At 40.9% G+C, this 25192-nt stretch overlaps 1 protein-coding gene across 1 annotated transcript in view; it reads right to left on the bottom strand.

The window, feature by feature from the left end:
* Nucleotides 1-24430, bottom strand: part of shisa7b (shisa family member 7) — a 35372-nt gene extending 10942 nt beyond the window's left edge. The window contains exons 1-7 of the mRNA XM_018682119.2: nt 24046-24430; nt 23577-23653; nt 7410-10725; nt 5278-5520; nt 5043-5159; nt 4419-4564; nt 2529-2597 (exon numbers count right to left, since the gene is read on the bottom strand). Of these exons, the coding sequence (XP_018537635.1) occupies nt 2529-2597; nt 4419-4564; nt 5043-5159; nt 5278-5520; nt 7410-7825 (991 nt within the window). The 5' untranslated portion in view covers nt 7826-10725; nt 23577-23653; nt 24046-24430. The remainder of the gene's footprint in view (nt 1-2528; nt 2598-4418; nt 4565-5042; nt 5160-5277; nt 5521-7409; nt 10726-23576; nt 23654-24045) is intronic.
* Nucleotides 24431-25192: the final 762 nt, after the last annotated feature.

Here is a 25192-nt window from a genome sequence, read left to right as displayed (position 1 = left end):
ACAGCAGTGGTGAGGAGGGAACGACAAAGTAAGAGAGATATATAATGAATATGGAAAGAGAAGTGACAAACAGAAGTGGATGAAAAGGAAGAAAAAGTGGAGAAGAAGAAAAAGGGAAGACAGAACAAGAGAGGATACAAACTGGTTAATGATCAGTAAACACAGGAAGTGTCTCCAAGCTCCATGGCAACCGTCTATAAATACAACTCTGTACTTTTCATCTGAGGCTTGAACACAAACATATCAGCCACATGTAAATACATAGAAATACACTGATAGCATCGGGGGAATCTGGATACACACACATTCACATTTATGCAAAGTGCAAAAGCAGCACATTGATCAATACACATAAAAATGATTTGTCTTATGTAAGATTAGCAGTATGGGGGAGGGGCAGGGGTGTCTGTTTTGCAACATGTATACTCATATCAGTTACATCATACAGTATACAAGTACATTCATATTTTCCCAAACAGCAAACAGACAGCACTTTTAAATGACCCAACATGTACTGTAGGTGCACTCAGCGGTGACCTGACATGTTCAGGTTCTGTACATTTAAACAGGGACAATGAGCTCACATCCAAAGATCGACAAACGCATGCCGCCCATTGCTGGTTCATCATCGCTATCCTCTGAGGAGTAATTTGACAAGGGGGGAAACTTTGGGAAACTTTACGAACTGCTGGGTGTCAGCAGAGGATGAAAAAAAGGTTAAAAATGTGAGAATGTAAAAAACATAAAGCAGCAATAAAAGCTTACGTAACTGAGGAAAATTGGCTATTTGCTGTTGTTTCCTGTGTTTGAGACAGACACAATCGATGCGAGTCCATTCAGGGTGGCAATGGTTATAGGCTGCGATCTTGTTAAGATTACTGCTGGACATATACTGGTCATTGACCATTGACAGTAATGGGCAATAATGGCCAATAATGTCTCTGTTACACGTCACCCAGGGAACACACACCACATCGACTCCTGTACCGTGCATGTTACACACACGGTGGGAAAAAAAAAGCAATGCCGGCTGTGAGATCATGTAGTTTTTAAAGCATGAGCTGAGCATGATGAAGGCTGTGAAATTATAACTAACAAGCATCAAATATTGGAGTTAAACGTGCTGTTGTTTTTTGAGTCATGATACAGAATTAGCCTGGTCATTTCCAAGAGTGCAAGGTAATCGATTTTTTTTTTCGGGAACACCTACGATGGCTGACAGAGAGGTTTGATAATGGTGTCATGGAAAAAAATGTGTGCAGAGTATCTGAGTCAGAGAGTTGAAGTGTTCTGTTCTTGTATCCTCCCAGGAGGCTGTTCACGTTATCTAACACAGGAAGACTGAGGACAACACTAAAAGTAAACCAAGGACAAATATCCACTAAGGTCTAAAACTTCAAGACCTCAAGAATGAACTAAACTCTTCAAGATTCATAACACTGATAATGCACATTGGTTGAAGAATGACACATACATTTTAATAATCATTTTCTTTTCTTTTGTTTTATCCACTGCCCAATATTAAAAACAAACAGATAACGCATTAACATTTTTTACTAAACAAAGCAGAAAAAACACAGTAGTGCTTTTAAAATATTTAGCAGTTCCAGATCTAATTTACAGTAATGAATTATTAGTTTGTTTAATTGTTAATCAGTTAATAAATGTAAGCTGGTTAACATTAACATCTGGCAGTCTTCACTCACAGCACACATAACAGCACTATTTATGCTCAACTTGTAGTTAAATCTTTACTCTAACTCGGTTTTATTCTTTGCCTTCTTGTGTAATTCATCCCCCGGGGGAACACATGTCGATGTAATGGCTTGGAATAATTGGCACTGAAACAACTCAAAAAGCAGAGTGAGAATCATGCTCCTCACCTTCATCCTCATCATATTTCCACAGAAGCTGTATCCAGAGTTCTGCAGCCATGTTAGATGCATCAGTCACATTCACAGGGAATTATTTGACCCACAACATGAGTTCTACTGAGTACAGACGATTTATCACTTGTGCTAGCATTGCTTTTTTTTGTTTTCTTGGTGCAAATCCTGGGAACACAGACTCAGGAAGTGCAGTGACCTCGCTTAAGCCAAGACCTCCATTAATGTGTAGTGTCAGCTGTAAGCACACTCGCACATCACTGCTACACAGAAAAAAGAAGGAGAAGAAGAAGAAGCACATTTGGAAGCAAGCTTGTGGTAGTAGTGGGTGGAGGTGGGGCAGACAGGCTTGCATTAAGCAGAGGGCAGACCAGACAAGTTTTAGCTCACGCTCTTATCAAAGATGTGTCACTTTCAACACGACGACGTCACAAAGTAAATGCATCATCATGACGATACTACATGTTTTAAACCACAAATGTGTGTGTTGTGTTGACAGTGGCACAGCTGTTGTAAGAGCGCAGTACAACAGGCCGTCAAACCAACAACAAGACAGACAGACAGTGTGGTAGTGAGGCCGTTGATCCGGCCGGCAGCTCGCCGCCGCCTGTGCTAAACTGTGCTGCTAACCATGAGGCTTACCGATGGTAGCAGAGTGTTTGGGGCTGGAGGCAGACCCCTGCTGGTTAAAATGGTGGTGCAAGTTCCCAGCTGCAAAGAGAGCAGAGCTGACAAACTGATGGACAACCACTCGAGAGACACAAGAGGCGTGTGTCGAGTAAGCATTTGTGTCAATAGAGAGAGACAGTGGGTGAAACAGGACAGAGAGAGAAAAAGACAGTTAAGAGAAAAACAGTCCCTCCAGGAATTAGCTTCTTTTTGTGTTAAATGTTTCCAATTTAATGCTAATCAGCACGCTGTGTGCAGCCAAAACTCCACAGAGGAGGAAGTGGAACTACAATGTAGATAGTATAAGTTCAGCTAACTGTACTTTGTGGTTCATTTAAGCTGTTGTTTGTAGAGCTGCAACAGTTCATCAAATAAATGATCAGCAAATGTTTAGGTTGTATTGTTTTTCAGTGTGTTGGTATTAAAGTGAATCAGTATTCATAGTACATACTGTGTTTGTCTCTGTTCAGAAAATAAAGAGCAGTAAGTATTCAGCAGTGTCCAGCTTCTGTATAGTCGATACTCCTACTCCTAAGAGAGTAGGAGTATCTACAATAAGTGTAGAAAAATACAAAAAAATATATTTATATATTTTCATTTGTACTTGAACATCACTTTTTTTCTGATCTGCAGAGCAACAAAACAATTCAATCCTGGAGCGGCTGAAAGAAGGTGAAGTGAGAGACAGAGGCAGAGCGACAGAGAGACAGAGCAGAGGTAAAGAGAGAAAAGTGTGTGTTGTTTTTGTGTTTAGACTGTAACTGTGTTAAAGTACAACAAAACAAACACATTCACCATCGCTCTGATCCACCACTCAGAGGAAAAAGGTCTGTGTGATGGTTCCAACTATCATCTGTTAGTGTGAGTAATATTTTTGTCTCATTAGAAACAACATCAGAAACAATAATCAAATAATAAATAATAAATAAAGACCTGTTGATTTTTTCTTTGTTTTGCAGCCACGGCCAAAACCTATTAAAGGATACACTACTTGAACAGTACTACAAAAAATACCAGTGTAAAACTCGTAATCAAAGAGACCTGCGATAGCAAATATTAAAAATGTGTAACAGCCCACATTTAAGACAATGTAAAGATGACTTCACTTCATTTCAGCATTTAAATACTAAACCAAGAGCTAGACAGATTTATATAAGATGTTGTTTTCCTGACCAAAACAGAGCTTTAAGAAATACTACAAACCTGTCAACCCTCAGGGGGGTTCTGGTTCATTAACAAGTTCTTAGGGTTAGAATTATAATTAGCTGCACATCTGCCCAAAAATTAATGAGAGGAGACTTTATTTTCTCCGCATATCAATTCTAATTAGAAATCTGCAACATAAGAAAGCATGAACTACCAAAGAAACTAATTATTGTAGTCAGTAATATTTGTCTGCATTTTCTGGTACAGAAACAATATTAATGTCACAACATGTTTTCATATGAAGATAAAGACAAAGATTGAATAAGGCACAAACGTTAAATATGTGCTTGAGTTTGAGGTTTTCCCCTCTAGACAGTAAATAAAGGTGAATCCACACTACACATGATTAACCTACTGTTGCTTAATTTAAAGGCTCTCTGGTATCATCCATCAACTTCTCTAAATAGCAGCGTCTGGCAACATTTCAGCCCCAAATGTTTTCCACCTGAAGTGTGATGTGTGTTACTGATAGTGAGATTGAGCTGAGATTTGAATAAAAGCCATGACAATTACCATTCATGTCACTAGGGAGACGACACGTTGCTCTGAATCAAATGCTCATTTTGTTTTATGTTTCCACCCTGACAAATGTGTGTAATTAATATGTTTTCTCCTCCTAAACTGTGCAGTTTTTCACGTGAATTTCTTCTCACTTACTGCGGTTGTCTTTGCTCTGCAGGATGGGGGTGTAGAGGTTTTTGGATGTGCGTCCGTCTGATGTGGTGGTGGTCAACACTGTGGTGTTGTTCCTCTCTCCCTGCTGCACAGGGCTCGACTGGTGACGCAAGATATCCACCAGTGACCTGACACAGCAGAGGACGGACAGAGGGAAAAGACAAGAGACAGAAAGAGATGTGAGGAGAACAGGAAGGAGAGGGAGAATAAGAATGTGGAGGAAACCCAGACTTTGTACTCTATAAGAGGCAAGCTAATCTTTAAAAGCTTTATCTAAGTGTCTGTATTGTTATGTTTCGAATAGTAAAAGGCTGAGTGCCACTGTATTTCAGTTTATATTAGGAGCAGGGACAGATATCTGAGGTGCGATCAAAAAGTCACGACCACTTGCTGCACAAGGTGGCAGTCAAATTTAAAACAAGTCATAGGCTCAGTCTGAACTTTCTGATCGCCACTTGTACACAGTTTGTTACTTTTCTATTTGTCTTTGTCCTTTGACTATTAATGTTGTTTTCGGGAACATTCACACCAGTTAGTTTTAATCACTTCACTTTTTGTTTTCTCCAATCTAGCAGACCAAACCAAGTGATAGAATACAACACACACCTGGGCATGTTGATGTCTCGGTTTCGGGGTCGACGTGCCACCTTGCTGAAGGCGATCCTGACTCCCACAGCCACCACCAGCGTGAAGGAGATCACACCTCCGATCACATACGCTGTGCTGTTTTTAGAATCAGATTAAATGAGCTCACTCAGCACAACAGTAAAGGACACAAAACATTTTTACACTTTTAGTAACGTCCAGCTGCTGACCGAGACAAACCAGTCCAGACTCTTACCTGCTGTTCTGCTGCTGAAGCGTCTCAAAGTCCGGGTCGGGCTTGTTGCCCGCAGGCACAGTGACGGGGACCTGTGGGTCAGCCCAGACGGGGGACTTGTAGTTGGTGCAGGAGTCCTGGTCCAGTCGGTTCCTCTGGTGCTCGCAGCAGAACCGGTAGTGGCAGGTCCCGCAGCAGTAGATGTAGCTGCCCTTAGAGCAGTTGAACGTGCTGTCAAAGTGCCCCATAACGTCAAAGTAACCCCTGTGGAACAAAGTCCAACAAAGACATTTATCACACGTGTCACAGTATTTAATTGTCCCATGTAAGATTCCCCTGTGTCCTTGAAACATGGCCTGGGTGTCACAGGAACAATGGATGGCTTTTGAGAACATTCTGGCCTCACTGATCCAATTTCTATGAACCAGCAGTGGGAGAACAACACAGATATTTTACTTGAGCAGAAGTAGCTGTACCACAATGTAGACATTTTCTGTTACAAGCAAAAGTCTGGCATTTAAATTTTTACTTAAGTAAAAAAGTACATATATGTACAGCATATATGTATATATAAAGTCCTCACTATGTAGAACGGCTCATTTCAGAAATGTATTATTGTATGATCTTATTAGATTATAATTACTGGTGCATTAATATGTCCTTCACTTTAACTGCTGTGGCTGGGTAGCCTGTGAATTTCCTCCCTGGATCAATAAAGTCGTATCTTGTCTTAACCTATAATAACACACTGTGATTTATGTATTAACTAAATCTAAATCTACAGAGTTACTAATGCGTTCCCTCTGGGGGATGGAAATACTCCTCTGTCCCTAACACTCTGCAGAGGCAGGTTTCCAATAAGCTAATGTACATTTTTCATGGCTGTGGCCTGTGTTGCTGTTTTACTGTTTTTTCATTGGCTTTGAAGCATTTTGTTTTGCTGCCTACGTTCTCTAGCCACCATGTGTTATCGTTGGAGGAGCTCTCTGTGCATCTCCATCTGACAGAACTAAACTCCAAGGAGATGAATGCTTTAGGTCGCTGCTGCATTTCCTCTGTGGTCTGAAGGTGCAGGGTTCGGACTCACCAACTTCACAAATAAAAAGCAAAATCAACAAAAGACTTGTAGTTATTGCTGCTGAGCAGCTGGGGCTGTGAAATCCTCTAGACAGAAATGACCAGCACATTAGAAGAAACATCAAGTTTGAAGGGCACTTGTGAGTCATTTAGAGCTTTATGTAAGTTATAGATCTGTTTGTCTGTTTTTATTGTACTGTTAGTGCTGCTTTCAACTGCCTCAACGAGCCTGCTGTTGATAGTTGTGCGTAGCCGCTCGCCAACACACAACTGATTTAGAGCTGATTACATGTTGCCTAGCAACAGCAAGACGCCTCTCAGTGCAAAATATAAGCCTCAGTGAGATCAAGATCAGAGCTGCAGGAGAAGAAGCATGATGCGCCTCGCTTTCACGGCATGATCAACACGTTATGGAAATAAATTAGAGCAGTAAAGGCAGATGTAGCTGCTGCCGCCGTGAACTTTACGTCGAAGGCTCTTATCTTCGAAGGTTAACTCAGCTGGCTTAAAACAACACACTGAAGGCTCAGCATTTCCACAGATTTCACCACATTTTGTCTGAACACAGAACACAGGGCACCCAAAATCTGTTGTGTTTTCTGCTGTGAGAGGACACTGATCCCCTACAGTTCATACAAGAGTCTAGGTAAAATAAGAATTAAAAAACCTTAAGTGTTCTTGCATTGCTTAGCTATTTTTGCATTATTAATTCATTAAATATGATTTCTATCAGCTTTTTAAAGACCCAGTGAGATGAAAAATACACATTCTACATTCAAATCTTGTGTCCATGTGTTAATTGTTCATCGATCTATTGTTACATGAATCTCATCTCGAAAAATCCCCTTTTTTATATCAAAATCTCTTTCCTCTTCCTGTAAAAATTATTAAATCCTGCTCATATATTCACAATACGTCACATTACAGAACTTAAAGATTCTCTAAGTGTTGTTTCACTCTGCTTTAACACTAAACAATAAATCAATAATAATGAATTCACATATTTTCTGAAAAATAAACACCAAAAATAACCACACTGCACCACACAACAGGGAATAGATTTGTTCTGGCTGTACCTGCACACGTCCACATCCACCAGCTGTCTGGGAGGTGGAGCCACCTGGGCCGCGCCGAGCGGAGGCTTCAGGGCGTCGGCCGTCATGTTCCTTGGCAACATGGTCTGAGGGAGGGGCTTTGGAGGGAGTTCGGCCATAACCGGAGGATCGTCCCCATCCTCCACCTCGGCTGCTTTTGGCGCCACTTTGGGTCCGGCGGGCAGCGGGGGCAGTGGTGGCTTGTAGCCGGTCAGGAGGAACAAGGTGGTGCTCGTTTTGCCAGCTGCAGCGGAGCCACTGCTGCCGGTCAGAGTCCTGACATCGCCATCAACAGCACGTCGCTTTGTGGTGATGGTTACCGTGGAAACGGCGAGACAGGAGAAAAGCAGGACAACAAGGGACAGGCAAAACATCCCTCTTGAAATTGTAGGTCTCATTGTTTTTTTTAATCACAAAGTTCTTGAGCTGATGTTAAAAAAAAAAATTCACATCAAACAGCTCCTGATCCGCTGTGAATTATCAGCGTCCTCTTCCAAGACGGCAGCTTCTTGACTTATAAAAACCCTCAGTGTGAAAAGTTTCAACTCCAGTCTGATGAACTAATCCCTTCTTGTTTTGTACACGTTGCACAGGTGCAAAGGGTTTCTCTTGGAGTTCAGCAGAGTCACTTTGCTCAAGCAATGTCTCATGAATGTGTTTGGCATTTCACTCTTTCATCGTAATGTAAACATTTCTCTCTGTATACAAATCCTTCCCTTAAGCAGCTTTTGTAAACGTTGAGGTCTTTCAGAGTTTTTAGGCCCTATACGAACTGCCTGCAAAATGGCTATAGGTCTGAAATAATCAATTTAAATTAAAACCTCAATCAATTATAAATACAGAATAATGTGGGCTTTTTATGGCAGCAGGTATTAGATATTTAGTTTTGGTCTGTCTGTTTTTTTTTTACAGTCCACTGGCCAAAATTCTAAATCTTCAAAATAGGCAGTAATTTTTTAACATTTCCGTAAACAAAACGAGCGTGAGAAAACTGTAAACTCTATATAAACCGACCCCACCGAAAAAAAGGAAAAGAAAGAAGAGTCTCAAATCTCCTACTACAGTAGTTTTCTGGGAGTCGTTTATGGCACGAAAGTTACGATTCACATAAGAAACTGCGATGGAAAATGTAGTCTGTAAACATTTAGCGCTGTATGTAAACTTTATCTGTCACGTTTGATGAGTTTTTAACAGATGCTGGAAGAATTCTTGTCGGAGTTGGGCACTTCTGTTGTCCTGGTGTGGATAACTGATCTGGAAAATCATACATGGAATAATGATGTTTCTTTTTAAATCAAATCAAATATTCAAGCTCTGTGTGTCTGATGTGTGTGTGTAAACAACACTGCTGGCAGCTTTAGAGATCTCAGCTTTGTTTTGGTGAAACAAGCTCAGTCTGAATTTGGCACAAGCTGTGACTTAAATTAGTATTTCATCACACTCACAATTTGCCCGATGAACGAGCTCTTCCTTTCAAAAAGGAAGTGAATCAGTAAAGGTCAATATGCTCAAAGTTTTGGTTTAAATTATAGTAGAATTTAGAAGTTGTGGACAGTGAGTTCGACATATAAAGGTTACTGCTAGATGACAGCGTTAAGCAGCATCAAAGGTTTAAGAAAAAGTCCTTCCAGCAACGACTAGAGGACAGAGATCAGTTCAATAAATGAGCATGTCAAGGCATTCACAACAAAATCACAGAAAGACAGAAACAGGTGAGGATCTATGTGCGTTCGATACCCTTGTGTGAGTGTCTTTGCTCAGAATTTAGCTTGGCCCAACAGAAGAGAACGAAGGAGGGCTTGGGCCCGGTTCTAGCAGGGCAGCGAGGTTCTGCCCACAGAACAGACATGAAAATGTCCGGATTCATCCGTCAACACAGAGGAACACGGGGCGACGACGGGGAACTCGACACGGCCACGTTCGCTGCCACGCTTGACCCCGCAGGCTGTCTGGTCACCGATTCGGTTTGGAGCAGAGCGATCTATGACGACGCAGGTAGAAAAAGTCGCAACTTACAAATTATTTCTTTCATCTAAACTGTTAAATTTAGGGTTCGTCTCTCAAGCGGTTTCTTCATCGACTCCCTGAATGTGTATGTGCACCGACGTGACAGAAGATCACTTTGTTGGAGAAATCTTAAACATTGTGAGGTGTTTAGTAAATGTGAAAGGTATTCGTATGGCTGGTGTTCAGTATGGCTTTACGTTATGTCCCTTTTTTTTTTTTTACAAACTGGATTTCCTTCCACAAAAAATGTAAATACAGTGAAAGGTTTTAAATTGCATGTTTTTAGTAGAATAAAAGGAAGAATGCAAAAAATAGGTTGAAGAGGTCACTGGGATTAGATAAAGGGGCTTTCAGGTTGTTCAATGTGGCGTAATCGAGCGCCACATATGGAAGAAACAGAGGACGACAAAGAGTGAGAGGCCTCTCTCGTATGAGGAACTGGAAGAAGGAGATAGGAAAAGTGTCAACAGTGTTTCACAGCGCAGACTGAGACGACGGTATATATCTCCAAGCCTTTGAGATAGCGATAGCAGCAGTGACGGCGGCGGCGGCGGTAGCGGTGCCTATATTTATCAGGTTTAGACGTGGCGTGTGTTGCCTGTCAGTCAAACCTCGTCCTGCTGAAGCCTTCAAGTGTTCAGACGGCAGAGGAGCGTGGCAGAGAGTTATCGCTGCTTACCACGCTACCAATTACAAACAAACCATCAGCTGGAGGATCTGTTTATAAAGCACTTTGAACCAATAATGCACTGAGCGTCGTCCCAGGATTTAAAAAATCTCGCAGTTTTAGCATTAAGAGCAGCAAACACTGACTGAAGACAATGGATATAAAGTTTCACTGTTGTTTCTGCTTTTTAAAATATTGAATATGCGTAACAAATGTTGAAATTAAATATGATTTTAATATGTTTGTGGGCTGAGAGGGAGAATAAAGCTGCAATCTGTATTACTAAATCAGGTTTTCAAACGAAATGACTAAAACTCTTCTTCTGATGATTTGGTGGTGGTTAGTTTCAGAGATTTTTTGCTTCTCTTGACACAGTCAGTTTGGCACCTGGTTTTGGTCTCGCTTGGAACAAAACAGCAGACGAAAAGGGAAGAGGTCTGAAACCTTGATCCCAACAACATCAAACAAATAAAAATAGTTGAAAAAGGAGTTAAGAGCGGTCAGTGAGGAGCCTCGGCTTAGAAAGTCCCTCAGTAAACCTCCACGTGGTGCAGGGACAGTCCCAATGAGATCCAAGTCGCTTCTACCCTCAGGTTCACATCCACTTGTTCAGCAGTTATCACACTGCAAGAGAAGAACACAACACACAGGGTTTTTGTGAGGATACAGTCAATCCAGATTTGATGAGGTTTAAAATGCTGATCTAAGTTTACTGAGGAGTCTTTGTGTGCCATACAGAGAAATTCTTAGCCTGAATCAAAAACCAACTCCAGTGTAAAACTGCAACGTCAGCAAGAAACTATTTGGAAAGGTTTAACTTCAGTACCCTTAGTTCATGTTTACTGCTGCAATAAGTCCAACTTCCTGCACTACTTATTAGAATGAGACACTTTAATTTTTTAATTTAATATTTTGTTACTTCCTGTGTCATGAAATCTGGGCAGAGAGGACGTCTGTTATTACAGAAGGTTGGAGGATGGAGCAACTTTAAGTGCAGCTTGTTGAGCGCTTGATTAAACCTGAAATTCTGCTTAACTTAGGGACCTATAGTACATACAACAACACTAAAACACCACACACACACACACACAGACTCATACATATATAAAACATCAGCTGACAGAGGAGATGGGAGCAGCCGTGATCTGACTTTGATAAAAAGAGAGCAGGCGACATGACAGCTGCCATATGGACTCATCTGACAGAGGGACAGAGCAAAGAGACCACAGATGTGTGTGTGTGTGTGTGTGTGTGTGTGTGATGTTTGCTGAATGAGGCCTGCAGCGCCAGGAATGGGAGGGGCTCTGCGTAACACTAGTGTCAGGAAAAAAAAAAAAAAAATCAAAGAAATCCTAAAATAGACATTTTCTCTGATTTAATACGTTTGGTTTATGTCACTCTGAACTGTACTGAGTGAGTCTTTGTGACCTTTGACCCCAGTGGTACCAAGTAAAAGAGAAAGGTTTCATATTGACGAGAATATAAGACGATATTCCTGGGAATTAGGCATGAAAAAGTTGGGGTTGTAACTGGTGCAGTACTGAGCAGTACAGTGGACCCTAACTGTTATTGCCTTGATCAGTTTGTTTGTTTGTGTTATTGTCTGACTTTCCAGCGGTGGAGAGGGTACCAGACAATAACACAAACAATTATTTTTGTCAATGAAGTCTGGTAGCAATAAATAAAGCGATGTGGATTAGTGGATGTACTTTGACATGGACCATTTCCCAGACTGATCACACTGCAGCAGCTGCTCCCAGTTTAAAAAATCCCAGAGTTATCCTTTAACTGTCAGAGAAGACCGACAGAAACCAATCAAAAGTCAGCTGGCTACTAGCTACACAATTAGCCACAGTTAGGTATTTAATCTAAAACTGCTACATTTCCACTGTGGGTGGTTGAGGAAATCACAGACTGTAAGCCTTCTTTTATCTGTGTCATTTTGTGGTGAACACTCATTTAAAACAGCATCATCGTTATAGTTTTTTTAATTAATGCTGTTCCATTCAGCTACACATGGACTGTCAGCGGTAGATGCTTCACAGCACATCAACTTTAACTATCACTCTGAGCACAGACAGGACAGAAACTGAAAGTCTGCTCACTAATTCATCTGCACTGTTTGTGTTGACAAGACATCAGCCTGATATCTGCAGACAGCTGTTAGCTGGTGTTAGTTTCTCTGGCAGGGACAACAAACATAAGGAAAGAGCTCAAATCCATCCCATGTCAGAGATGCTCTGGATCAAAGTCGGCTCATACGACCACAGTTCATCTATAGAACTTTTAAACTTAGAATAATGTTTAACCAAACCATTTAAAACAAGTACCCACTGCATACAGAACATGTAGCTCAAATGCAAAGATCAAACTCAGTATTTGAATGATTGATAAAGGATTGTTCAAATGAAAATAAAAAATAATCAGAAAACTATTTATTTTATCCAGCCCTTTGAACCAAGCAGAAAAAAACAGGTGTAAATGGATTCAATAGGATTTAGATCCTGGATTTGGATTCAATAAAATGCCCCAACCCTACATTTACAGTGGGTCTGACAATGACTTCAACCTGCAATGACATTCTTACAGACCCTCCTGGTTTCTTGTCTGACTTCTGTAAAAAAAAAAAAAAAAATGTACTGTACATTTCTATCTGTAGCTGCTGGTTCTTTCCCTAGCAAACAAAAAGAAGAGATACCAGCAGGACGAGATTCAGCTTCTGGAGCGAGAACACAACCCTACAGCTGACAGGAACATCAGAGCTGCAGTTTCAAAAGTCAAGACATGTAACAAGAGATCAGACAGATGGAAACCTGCAAAGGTAGGAAACAATAAAAGGGACCTTATTCTCTCAATGTAAGTGGAGGAGAAAATGATATGAGGACAGGATGTTCTGATTCCAGGGTCGAGGAGTTGACGGGAACTATTTCCTGGATCACAGGTAACCTAAATAGCCCCGGTCCTCTCTGCTGGAAAGTTCTGCGCTCTGCTGCCCTGACAGCCTGGCTTCACATCAGTGTGTCTCGACCCTCCGGGAACTTTTCCGACCCGCTTCCTCAGATGTCGTAATTACGAGACCCCCGCTGACAAACGGCTGAACTTCCGCTGGCTTTCTAGGCAGTAAGTGTCTTAATTCAATAAGAGTAAAGATAAAAAATGAATAAAAACACTCCCAGTTGTGAATGTGTGCACAAGTCTGTTCATGGATTACACAGGCTGCTTATCTGCAGTTTCAGAGACTAAATAAATGTAAGACTTTGTAAGATATTCACAGACAATTAATACATAACTCTGCAGCATTTTGAGTGTAAATGTGATATTATCTCTTATTTAAACAGGATGTAAGTGGCAGAGTGGGGCCTGTTCAAACATCTCTGACAGTTTTACTGGCTGTTATGTTTTATGCTCACTACAACCCAATGAGGCAACACTAAAGACAAGATCTCCAGAAAGTTAAAAGTAATGGGATTTTATTTTCATTGTCACTGTGTTTATTAAAGGATATTCTGCTTGTTATTCAGCTTTGTTTATTAATGTAAGAGTCTGTGCATGTGGGTCAGACTGTGAGAAAGTGCAGCGATGTGGCAAATGACGCTGAAACTACTGCCGGCCCTGTTTACACCTCTGAATCAAACATTTCTTACATGAAATCTGCTGTACTTAACGTAACTTTCAAAACAGTAAGATGATAGAAAGAGAACTTTATTAATCCTAAAGGTCAAAACTACACAGACAGAAAAAAAAGACCTTTATTATGTTTTCCAGCTGCAGCATCTTGTTCATTAACCACGTCTTCCTGTTTTCTTATATACTGTGTTTATGGCTTACATGCCTGTAAGGCTGCATCTGAATCTGCCTGCATGAACCTGCTTTTCCTGTCTTCCTGCTGAGCCTGGCCATTCGTCCTGCTGTGTGTCCTACACACATGTATGGATTTCGTCTTGCTGCCTATATGCCTGCTGCTCTGCCTTCCTGCCAACAGCATGTGCAGGAACACTATAGCGGAGTCCCATTTCTACAATATATACTGAAAGTATGCAGTATGTAAAATGTCACCTGTCACCTGCACACACACACACATACTGACTTTGAGTAGTTTGGTCAAATATACTATACTATACTGTATACTATCTATCTGCATCTTTTTTATAGTATTTCCTGGAGGTTGAAAATGGCAGGTACCTCCTGATTTGACATTTAAGGGATATTTTTGTGAGTAAATTTTAAATTTTGCTATTTGATATATAAACTTCTCAAAAGCTGAATCTTCTGAGCCACAGTCATTTCTACAAACTGCAGTAATTCCACAGACCTACTTCAAAATGCAGTTATTTTAAGCGCAATGTGTTACAAAACCTAAATGTATGAGTAATGCCTCCCTGAGTGATTCAAACATTTAGAGACGTGGTGCCAGTCCGTTGACTCTCTGCCATATTGTGCTTCATTTACAGCGAACCTGAGAACTTATAGGTCAGGAAGCACATATGGAAAATATAACCCCTGCTCACACTGATGTGAGTTTTGTAAGCACTTTAGTCTTTTGAGTAGAACAAACACAAACACTTGTGAAAGAAAAAATAAACTCAAGTTCATTTAGGGGAAGCTCTGTCTAAAATGTGTTTACAATGTTTAAAGAATGTGGCACTTAATTAATCGATTAGCTGATTGACAGACAATAAATCAATGACAATTTCAAATATCAGCTAACTGTTTTAGTAATTTATCAAGCCAAACATCGACTGTTTCCAACCTTTCAGATTCAGTATTTGATGCCTCTTTGTTAATATCATTTTGCATAGAATGTACTTGGTATTTAGAGTGTTGAGACAAAGCCGGCATTTTTCATGATTTTCTGATATATTCTCTCGACCAAACCATCCATTCATTAGTAATAAAGAGCAACTGACAGATTAATCAATAATAAAAAAACACTGTTAGCTGCAGCTCTACAAGAGCGTCTGATGTAATGCATCAAATTGATTATTTATACGTGACTATTATGCATATATGTCATTTTGTATTATGCATCACTATTGGAAAAATAACATCAATATCTTTGATTTGAACCATAAAGACACTTATAGCCTTCTACTTATATATGTGCCTGTACATGTACATGTGTCTCCATGCTTACAGTGTACTGTATATGTGCCTGACTTTCCCTCACAGGGACACATGAGCTTTAAAGACACAGAAGCCCCCCGACAGGCGGTGAGTTAGTGCAGCAGATCCCCTGTAACACACACACACACACACACCATTCCTCACTTCATCCCTCCATCCATTCACTCCCTCCCTCTCTGGCAGTGCGTGGGCCGAAGTGTCTCTCTTAGAATAGCACTGCAGCATTGAAAAGAGAGAAAGTGGAAAAAAGGAAAAAAAAAACAAACAAGGGGAGAAGAAAAAAAAAAAAGACGTTTGTTCCCATTTTTACTATCAGGATCTTTTTTTATGTGTCGTGTGTTTTTCTGTAACGTAACAAACAATCGTCGGTCTGTCCTGCTGACTGGCGTCCATATCAACTCCATCAGTCGGCTGCTGGTCTCACAGTGGTGTGTTACTACATCTCCATCTCCTCTTCCCTACAACCTCCTCTCCCATCTTCCTCTCTTTCTCTTCTTTACCCCCCCATCCTCAACCCTTCTCTCCTTCCTCTCATCTCTATTCCCTTCCTCCCTCCCGCTCTGAAGCATGCTGGGAAATGTGCCAGTGCATAAGGGCATGTAGCAGCAGTAGCAGTATGGCCCTGTATTCTAATATGGACTGGGGCGAAGCTGGCAGAGCCGTCACTGCTGTGAACTCTGTCCATAAAGGTCAATGCACTGCCCTTGGTCCTGACACAGTGATGCGGCGGCGGTGGTGGAATAAAACTGGTTTAAAAATAAAAATCCATTAATGTAGCCTAGTTTTCAGATGATAGTGAGGAGTATTATAGAAGGCCCATGCTTCCATTAACTCATCAGAATGACACTACATAATGTCATAACGATTTGTTTCAGCCAGAGCTGAGTAATCTGATGTTTGGTGGGCTGAGCCATAACTGCATAGTTTAACAAAGTGTGTTACATCTTGACCGACACATACAAATCACACTAATGTTATTTAGTGGGTTATGGGTGTTCACTTTCACATTGTTTAAACAGAATTCAGAGCCTCATATTTAACATTTTATCGAGCAAATGGCCCAAAAACTAAAATTAGAAAACAGTGAAAAATGCCCATCACAATATCCTAAAGCCTAACATGACTTAATCAGATGTCTTCATGAATGTTTTGCTTCTTGCACTATGAATAACAATCTAATAAGATTTCATACTTATTACATTAATGATATAAAAACACTTAATACATCCAGTTAAGCAAATTGATTATGAACAGTGGAACGTATCAACAGGACAGAAAGTTCATACGAATTCCTGCATCATCAAGGTAAAACCAGCCATAACCTGTGGCTTCAACCAGCTGAGTAAAGTCTGACAAACAGTGACGACAAATCACACGACGCCGCCTCCGCCACTTCCGGCTCGTCACTGTGGGCGATCGGTTTCCGTTTGTACCTGTGATCTCGGAGGGAAGGGACATCCAGAGGAAGGATCCCTCTGCTCCACAGACATTCATCCACTGCCACCAAACACTTCAGCTTCCTGTCCCACTGCTTCAACACTTCTCCATTGTCTTTTTTTTCCTCCAAATCACTGCAGAGCGCCTGATTTCGCCCACATTTACATCCACTTTTCACATCACCAGTCAGTCCCACATTGCCTTCAATCCCATAATGCCTTGTGAAGTGAATCGCTCATGTCCCATTGAAAGAGAAAAGGGGTGAATGTCATGCTGTCTCACGCTGCTTTCACTGTTAAACTTCACCTTCTGCAGTTTGACATGACACCCACCACCTACACTTATAATTGTGAACCTACTCTGGATTCAGATAACAGGACTCAACTCTACTGACTGACTCATTTTCTTAAGGCTTCCTCATTTTAGGTTGCGAAACCTCCGAATATCCTGAAACTTCTTTATGACGTGAGCTCTTAAGTGATGGCTTACTCCCTAGACAACAGTGAATATTTAGTTGTTATATCATGCTACACCAGTGGGCAGACATCAAGCAACACATAACATTTGTCAGATTTTTCTATTCCCATCATAAAACCTGTGTGACGACCTGTAACAGGTGTAAACTTTAAGGTGAAGCTCCATTTACTTTTGTTGCGACAGTTGGTAAAATTAATTCATTTTCAAGGATCTGAAGATTAAGCACAAGAACACGTCTTGTCGCTCTCTGGTCCAACTGGCCTAGTTTTACAGTCTCTCTCCCTACATAACATCCTGGCCCAATTCCTGAGGACAGACGCCACTGAAATGCCATCTCCTAACATCAAAGGACTTACTTGCAGTTTCTAGGATGGTGTGATGTACTGAAAACAAAAACTTAAATCTTAAAAGCAGATGGATGACAGAGTAACCGATGAGTGGCTTTTCAGCCCATTTCACAGCCGTCTCCTCTGTGACCCCAGGTTAAGCTGCATCAAAGGTTTTATACGACCCACAAAGCCAGTTCTACATAATCCTGCAATTCACCAACAGCAGGGCTTATCTTATCACGATGCTCCTGCCATTGTGTAACTAAGGGTTCATTTATATCACTGTAGTCTTCTCACATGTGTACAGTTCCACCAAAGCCTGACAGGATGTTAAAACGGACGTTTTACAGGAAAGGTTGTGTCAGCTCAGTATGGTGTGTGTGCCACCTTCTTCAGACAAAGTCTGCAGAATGGTGTAGCAGACAGTAGACCTACTAAAAACAATGAGCTCCTCCAAAAACTGAATTCTGATTTGCACCTGAACCACTCGTTTGCAAAAACTGGCACTAACCCTTAGCTGTACTCTGATAAAGCAGAAATAAACTCAGTCAATGAACCAAAGAAGAAAACGTAATGTGCAGTAAAACATAATAGCTGTGAAATGATATTGTCTACAAGACAACTACATGAGGATTAAATGTTTAATCAATCAACGGAGGTTTAATCGATACTAAGAGGGTGAGTCACTGTCTGTGTCAGGAGTTATTATGTGATATGTAAATGTTGTTATTGACTACATCATGCCCTCTCAGTTTATGACACCATATGCTCTCATCATAGCTGTGAAACAGATAGTGACAGCCACTGTGAATGAGGACCACAGTGAGACATCTCACAGATATCACACAGATTTATTTGCTCCGTTAGTCCCTGTACTGCCGGCCCGCGAAGCCACTTTGAATTTTTCTTTCAAAAGACTTTCAACTGTATAATTAGTCAATCTGATCTAGGCGATAATTATTCCCTTTCCACGGAAAGAATGGTGTAATTTTTGTTAGTGACAGCTTCAGAAGGCGTAAATTAAACATAATGTTTTGCTGTCATGTATGTGCAGCAGTGGGATGTTGCCACGCTGTCCCATCTGTTGAAGGTGGTTGATATGACTGGGAAAAAAAAAAAAAAACAGGGAAGAGCTGCACCTCCCTCACAGCCAACTGGAAGGTGTCGGTCCAGTGAGGGGCATTTTCAGCTCTCATGGCGCCAGTCATTCTCCACTCCAGGCCTCAGTGCTATGACTAACTGCTTGGTAAATAATTTCAGTTTGAACAGTGGCACTCTGCGGCCACTCGGCTTTGCTCAGACAGCGACACTGGCGAGAAGATTCGACAAAACGAGTCAACAAACAACCTTTGCAATGACAGTCACTGCTGCCAAGTGTCTTCCCAGGAAAAATGAGACAAGAAAGTGGTGCGAGGATCCGAGATAAAGCCATTACATGAACATAAGTGAGGGGTCTGGATTGTGTATGGGAAGCATAAATGAGTAACATCATAAATAAGCAATTACTACAAGCTGTATCTGTAATATGGGAGTAAACACTAAACCATTTTTCCAGTGACTGTAAAATGTCACTGGGTTTGCCACTAAACGCTTTTACATGCAAGCAATAAAGACTGTTGTCTGTGTCGTCGACAACTGCTTGAATAAAGTCATAAGCTCCCTCACAAACACTGTGTCAATGTTGCTTTCTACAAGACCATAAATTAAGAATTTAAGATGAATTATTTCTTAATAATTCGCTGGTGTTTAGCAGGAAATTAAAATTAGTTATTAAGAACGCAAAAATTACAAAAATTTACTTTTTTTAAGAAAAACTAGGAAATTACGCAGCAGCTAAGTGAAAAAATAGCTGCCGTACATTATAGATCTGCTTGGTAATATTGGTAAATATTCATTTAATTGATTCTTTAATTCTTCTAATTATGCTACATAATGGCTGAGCTGCAGTTTGCAGCTACATTGGAAATTTTCTTGTTCTCAAACCGATGATGATCATTTGTCTTGTCTGAAATGAAGAGTCTTAAAATGTAAAACAATTATTCAGTTATCAAAATAGTTAAATTTTTTTCTGTTGATTGACTAAAAAAATGAATCACAATCTATCTATTATATATTGTCATGAAGTCATCTACAAAAATGTTATTAGATGTTATTGGTTGTTGCTGCTATTGTCAGTTGAATTATATAGAGATTTAGTCCATTCATTTATTTAAAATTGAGATTCATAACATCAGTAATCAGGTAAATGTGGTGTCCGGTACAGCCCTGCTGTCAAACCACTGCCATCTTACTGTGATTTATTATATTGGAGACAGTTTCTTTCATTCACAGAAAAGCATAGAAGCCATTGGCACAAAGGCAAAGTGCCAGATTAAAACTAGGTCTACATACTCAGAAGTTCATACAGAAAAAGCTTGTTTTTCCATGCAGCAGTGAGGTCATCCAGAAATACAAATCTAGAGTCACTTAGATTCAAAGAAGGGAAACAGGCAGAGTGTGAATAATAGGCTACGTTCTACTTTATCTCTGCATAAGGGATGTGACTGACTCTAAATAGCTTCCAGTCCTGACATGCAGGCACCGAGTCCGCTCGAGTGTCACCGTCTACATTCCCAACTGGCCTGGGAACAGCCAGCACTGAGCCCAACCGGGCCAGCCACATGTCACCTATTTAAACTGGAACTTTTAATAAAGACGTCCGTGAGATCACAAATGGGTCAAACCAAATTAAACTTTTAAGTATCACTTGAAGTATATAAACATGTAATACGTGGTTTAAAAATGTCCTTACAGCAGATTTACAGCTACATTATAGTGTGTTCAAATCAATTCATTCAATGTTTATATACTTCTTGGGGACTTAAAGTGTTCCCATCATTTAAAAAAAAAAAAGTCACTTATTTTTTAAGTTTTTTTGAACAGTGCAAAGTTGCATCATGCAGGAAGCAGGTGACACTGGAGAACAGTTAAGGTTTTGGTATGAGTGTGCTTCACTTCTTAGAGATTGTTGTCTAAAAAAGAAAAAAACACCTACAGATGTTGGATCTGGGTTTTTCCACACCTGTGAACAACCACATTACGTTTCTCTCTCACATCAATGACAGCAGCAGAGGAGTTCCAGGAAGAGGAGTCACTGTACAGTACAAATACAATAGTGTTTGTTCCTGAAGGTTGTTGTGTGCTGAGAATACCATCAGTCATTTGTGCCCACGTCCCACCGATGACGACATGAATACCTGAGTGTCCACAAGCTGCCAGTAAAATCACCCAACATCCGGGGACACAGTCAAGGCCATTTGTCTACGTACTGAGGCCATTTACAGCTCGCTCTCTGGGGGAAACTGAACGCCTGACCACCACCTATCAGATTAATCACCGCTGACTCATAAAACACCCATGATGGATGGTGAAGCCGCAGACGATCCACCTCCTCCAACATACTGGGAATGAGCGCAACCATATGTAAGTGAGCTAAAGTCACCCATCACACTACAAGGGACAGAAACTTCAAATCATCGACTGCACTGCCTTTTCAAACCCTAAACTCTGCAACTGAGGTAAATATCACCCACAATACACTGCATTTTAAGGAACAACCCCCCTCTGATACTCTGTTATATCATCCATCTGTGATGTGCAATGCTTTTGTCATCAACTTGCTGCACCGACTTTCTCGTCTGCTTCCACCTCAGCCAGTGATTCCCTGCGTTTCCCAGAATGCCTTTCAACCAGCCCCCAGAGAGTGGGCGTGAACTTGTTGATTTCACTCAAAGGTAGGCGTACATAGGCATACAAACAGCTTCAAAGTGTGATCGTTCAGCTGTGGGGTTGTACGCATCTATAATCGCAGCTATGCCCCTTACTCAAACGCAGCATGTCCTGTGGCTGCACTGCAGTCTGGTCTACGGAGGCTGCTGTGGGTGTACAGAGCGCTCGCCCTCTCTTCCTCTCCTGTAAAACACTTTTACCCTCATGTTCATGTTAAATGTTGGTGTGAGAGAGCTGCTCTCACAAGATGCCTCAGCTCTTTGCTTTTGAGGAGCCGACACAGAAACATTTCATTTACATCCCATGCTTTACACATGCTCCTGACAATCAATCAAGTCATCTATCAAGTCAAACTGCAAAGTGTTAAGTTGCTTCAGCTTCTTAACGATGAGGATTTGTTTCTTTTCTCTGTTTTATATCATTATAAACTGAATCTTTGGACTTGCTTTGACTAAATGAGTCATTTTAAGGCATAATCCTGAGCTCTGGGAAGCTGTGATGACCATTTCTCACAATCCTCTGACATTTTATAGATTACACGATAATCAATCAACAGCACAAACATTTTTTAAGATTAATCAATAACGAAAACAATCACTTTATATGACTATAAGTTGAATATCTGCAAGTTTTAAAATGTTTAAACAAAACAAGCATCGTTATGAAATCATCACAATCTGACATTTTTAGACAAAACAAATAACTGATTGATTGAATCATCAAAAGATGAATCAATGATTAAATGGAATCATTAGCTGCTACCAAACTCCGGGTTTCTACAAATATCTGTGTCATCCATGTTGATAGTGCTGAAACAATTAGCTTATTAATCAATTATTTTGATAATCAATTAATCATGTAAATCATTTATCAAGCAAAAATACCAAACACTCTTTGGTTCCAGCTTCTCAAATGTGAGGATTAGCTCCTTTTCTCTTGTTATCTTTGCTGTAAATTAAATATTTGGGCAGTTAATTAGCACTTGTGATTGTGCCATTGTGAATTCTCTGACACTTCATAGACTAAACGATGAATTTCTTGACTATTAATTATCAGATGAATCAACAATGAGGACAATCATTAATTGTCCTGCTTCACTCGTCTGAAACATGTCCTGCTGCAAAACTTCACTGAGACTTATACATTTGCTATTTCCAGTCTCCAAAATGTGATGAATTCAGCCTCTCTGTTTTAATGGATTATAAATAGAACATTTTTTGACAGCCATTTTTCTTTATTACTGACATTTTACTGACTACAAATGACTTGACAGATTAATCAGAGAAGAAAATAACCATTCATTGCAGTCACCCTCTGATCGCTGCAATCAAACTTTTGTGTGGCTGCTCATAATATCTGGACATGATGCGCAGGTGATAAATCATTCATGTTTATTTACAGTAAAATGTTAATTTACAAAAAACAGCTTACAGTTGCAGGATGCACTGCCAAAAACTGTTTTCACAGATTTCATGTTTCAGGTCGTAGTTTCAATTTGTCACTTTGCTGCAGGTGAAGTATCACACCAGAATATTTTATGTGGCCAAAGAGGCTGAATCTAAGTGTGTCAATTATGGAGGATGGGAAGCACTTCTCTAATGTACCCTCACTTCAGTAACCCGCTGAGGCAGGTGTAGGTGTGCAGCTCTAAAAATCCTGGTTAAAACACATCCTCAACCACACATGGCCCTGCAACCATATGCAAGGTGATATCATCCACAAACACTCACCTACACAGACACCCACACTCGTGCATGCCCAAACACTCTCACACATGCACACGCGCGCACACACACACACACACACAAATTCACTCAGTAAGTTAGGTAAGGCTATAGCCAGCACCTGTGAGTCCATGAGGCAGCGGTGCAGACAGTAGCAGTTAGTTTGCAGTGTTTCTGCATTAGCATGATGCATTAGCATTCATGAGGCAATTATGCTCATGCTGGAGCCAATCTTGGCACTCGTGTGTGTGTGAGCGTGCGCGAGAGTCTGTGCATGTGTATGATCTATCTTTTTCTGCATGACTCTAATGTGGCACACGCAGACACACACTTGCACACACACATGCATACAAAAACACACAACTATTCCTTTTTTTAGGAGTCTATGTGACTCCATGTATGACTGCTGCTGCTGCTGCTGCTGCATTCACAACATCACAGTGAGACACAAAATGGGAGGGTTTTGTTGCATTATGCCGAGGCGTTACTGTATTGTATGTATGCATTGATGGCAGCAGATGAGAGCACAGTCGCTCATGATAACGAAAAAAACCTGTTCGCCTCTCTCAACACACTGCAGCACCACAACACCGACAAAATGAAAGCAGCAAAATACCTGTTATTTGTTTTACGCAGGGGCTCCACAGAGAGGATGCTGATCCTATAGATGCGGCACCCGTCACCATTTTCCCCCTTTAAAGAGACGAAGAAGGAAACAGTGCATCGTATGAATTGAACTAAAATGCGATGGAGAGAACAGGTTTTATTCTCTCAATAAAACAAACGATGGGCTCAACAATAAAGCGCAAACATTGCAGTGCCACACATGCGCCCTGGAACCGAAAATGTGGCATTACTGACGCCTTCTAAGTTGATATTATTCGCCAGTAACAACAGATTAAAAAGCCCAGGGTCGACTGAGGCTGTTACGGTGTAAACTACGACACTCAGTCTCATTTTCCTCTTAACTAAATGTGACTGGCTTTGAAGTTACGCAGGGTTAAAAGCATGATGTGCCACTTCAATTCACAATTTTTACGTGTCTTAAACAAGAAGTACTCAGTGTGATAGATGTTTTTTTTTACCCGTTTTCTTCTCTGCCTTCTTTGTCTTCGCGTGGATCCTAATGTGATTCCTGAATTGTTAAAGAAAACGTGTCACCTACATGTTTCATTGTAATTCCCAGGTCTGGAAGAGGAAATTGATTAGCCGCAGTAAAGCCTCGCTCTCTGTTCCCCTCCAGTACAAAAACACAACACAAAGAAAGCGTATAAAACCAGTGAGAGGACGCGTTTTAAAAAATAGATCTTTCGAGTCTAGTCACGTTATTTCAGCTTCGTCGTTGCGGTGAATGTCTGAGCGCTCTCCCGGTGATGCTCAAAGGCTCCACGCACGGTAACGTCGCTCCGTCTGCCTCTCTAACTGAACGCTGCTCTCACTGAGGTCCGCTGTGCTCCGTGGCCAAGTCACTGATTGGACAATATGGCACTTGCTACGTTTGCATACCTCAAGTACTGGAATTGATCGTCCAATCCTGGAGCGGAGAGTTCTCGTCCTCACATATGATTGGCTGAGTCGCGTTCGAAGCCGTTGGTAAATTCCCGATACACGCGCACCTGTAACAGTTTACAGTTAATATGAATATTAAAGAGCTGACCGTTAATGTTCACTGTTACTGCACTGACCAAAAGTGATTCATCCCTGTCATCTTAACAGATGTGATATCAAGCTATAGTTTTGCTTTTTAAAATCACTATAGCAACCTAATCGTTTTAATTAGCAGTTTACCTTACAAGCGTCACTTGCTACCCAGTCCAATGTTTGTTTTTTCCTTCTTGTTGGTTGTGTTATATCGCCATCTTTAAGACTTTTCTTGTGGTTCATTTGCATCGTTCCTGGTGTGTAAAGACCTTCATATTACAAATATCAGTAGAGCTCCGGGCGCCGTATTAAAGTTAGCAAGAGTGTGATTCTGTACCTGATGTGAAGTGATAACTACATTAGCCTGTTTGTTCCCATCGCTCCGTTTTCTTCTGCTCGCTTCTTGCACGTTTTGTGGCAGTAATCCGTTTCTGTCTTTCAGGATCTAACTATTCTGCCATCCCGGGGCACAACAGTTTCCCACCGGCTTCACTTTTTTACAAATACAACAGGAAAAGAGACGAGTTAACTGATTTCGACTGTTGCATGCCGGGAGTGCGTGGCGTCAACTACCGGAGCTGTACTGGCCAA

The sequence above is a fragment of the Lates calcarifer genome, linkage group LG3 (assembly GCF_001640805.2).
Source record: "Lates calcarifer isolate ASB-BC8 linkage group LG3, TLL_Latcal_v3, whole genome shotgun sequence".
In the NCBI taxonomy this organism is placed as follows: domain Eukaryota; kingdom Metazoa; phylum Chordata; class Actinopteri; family Centropomidae; genus Lates; species Lates calcarifer.
This window is presented reverse-complemented; position numbering and strand designations above follow the sequence as displayed.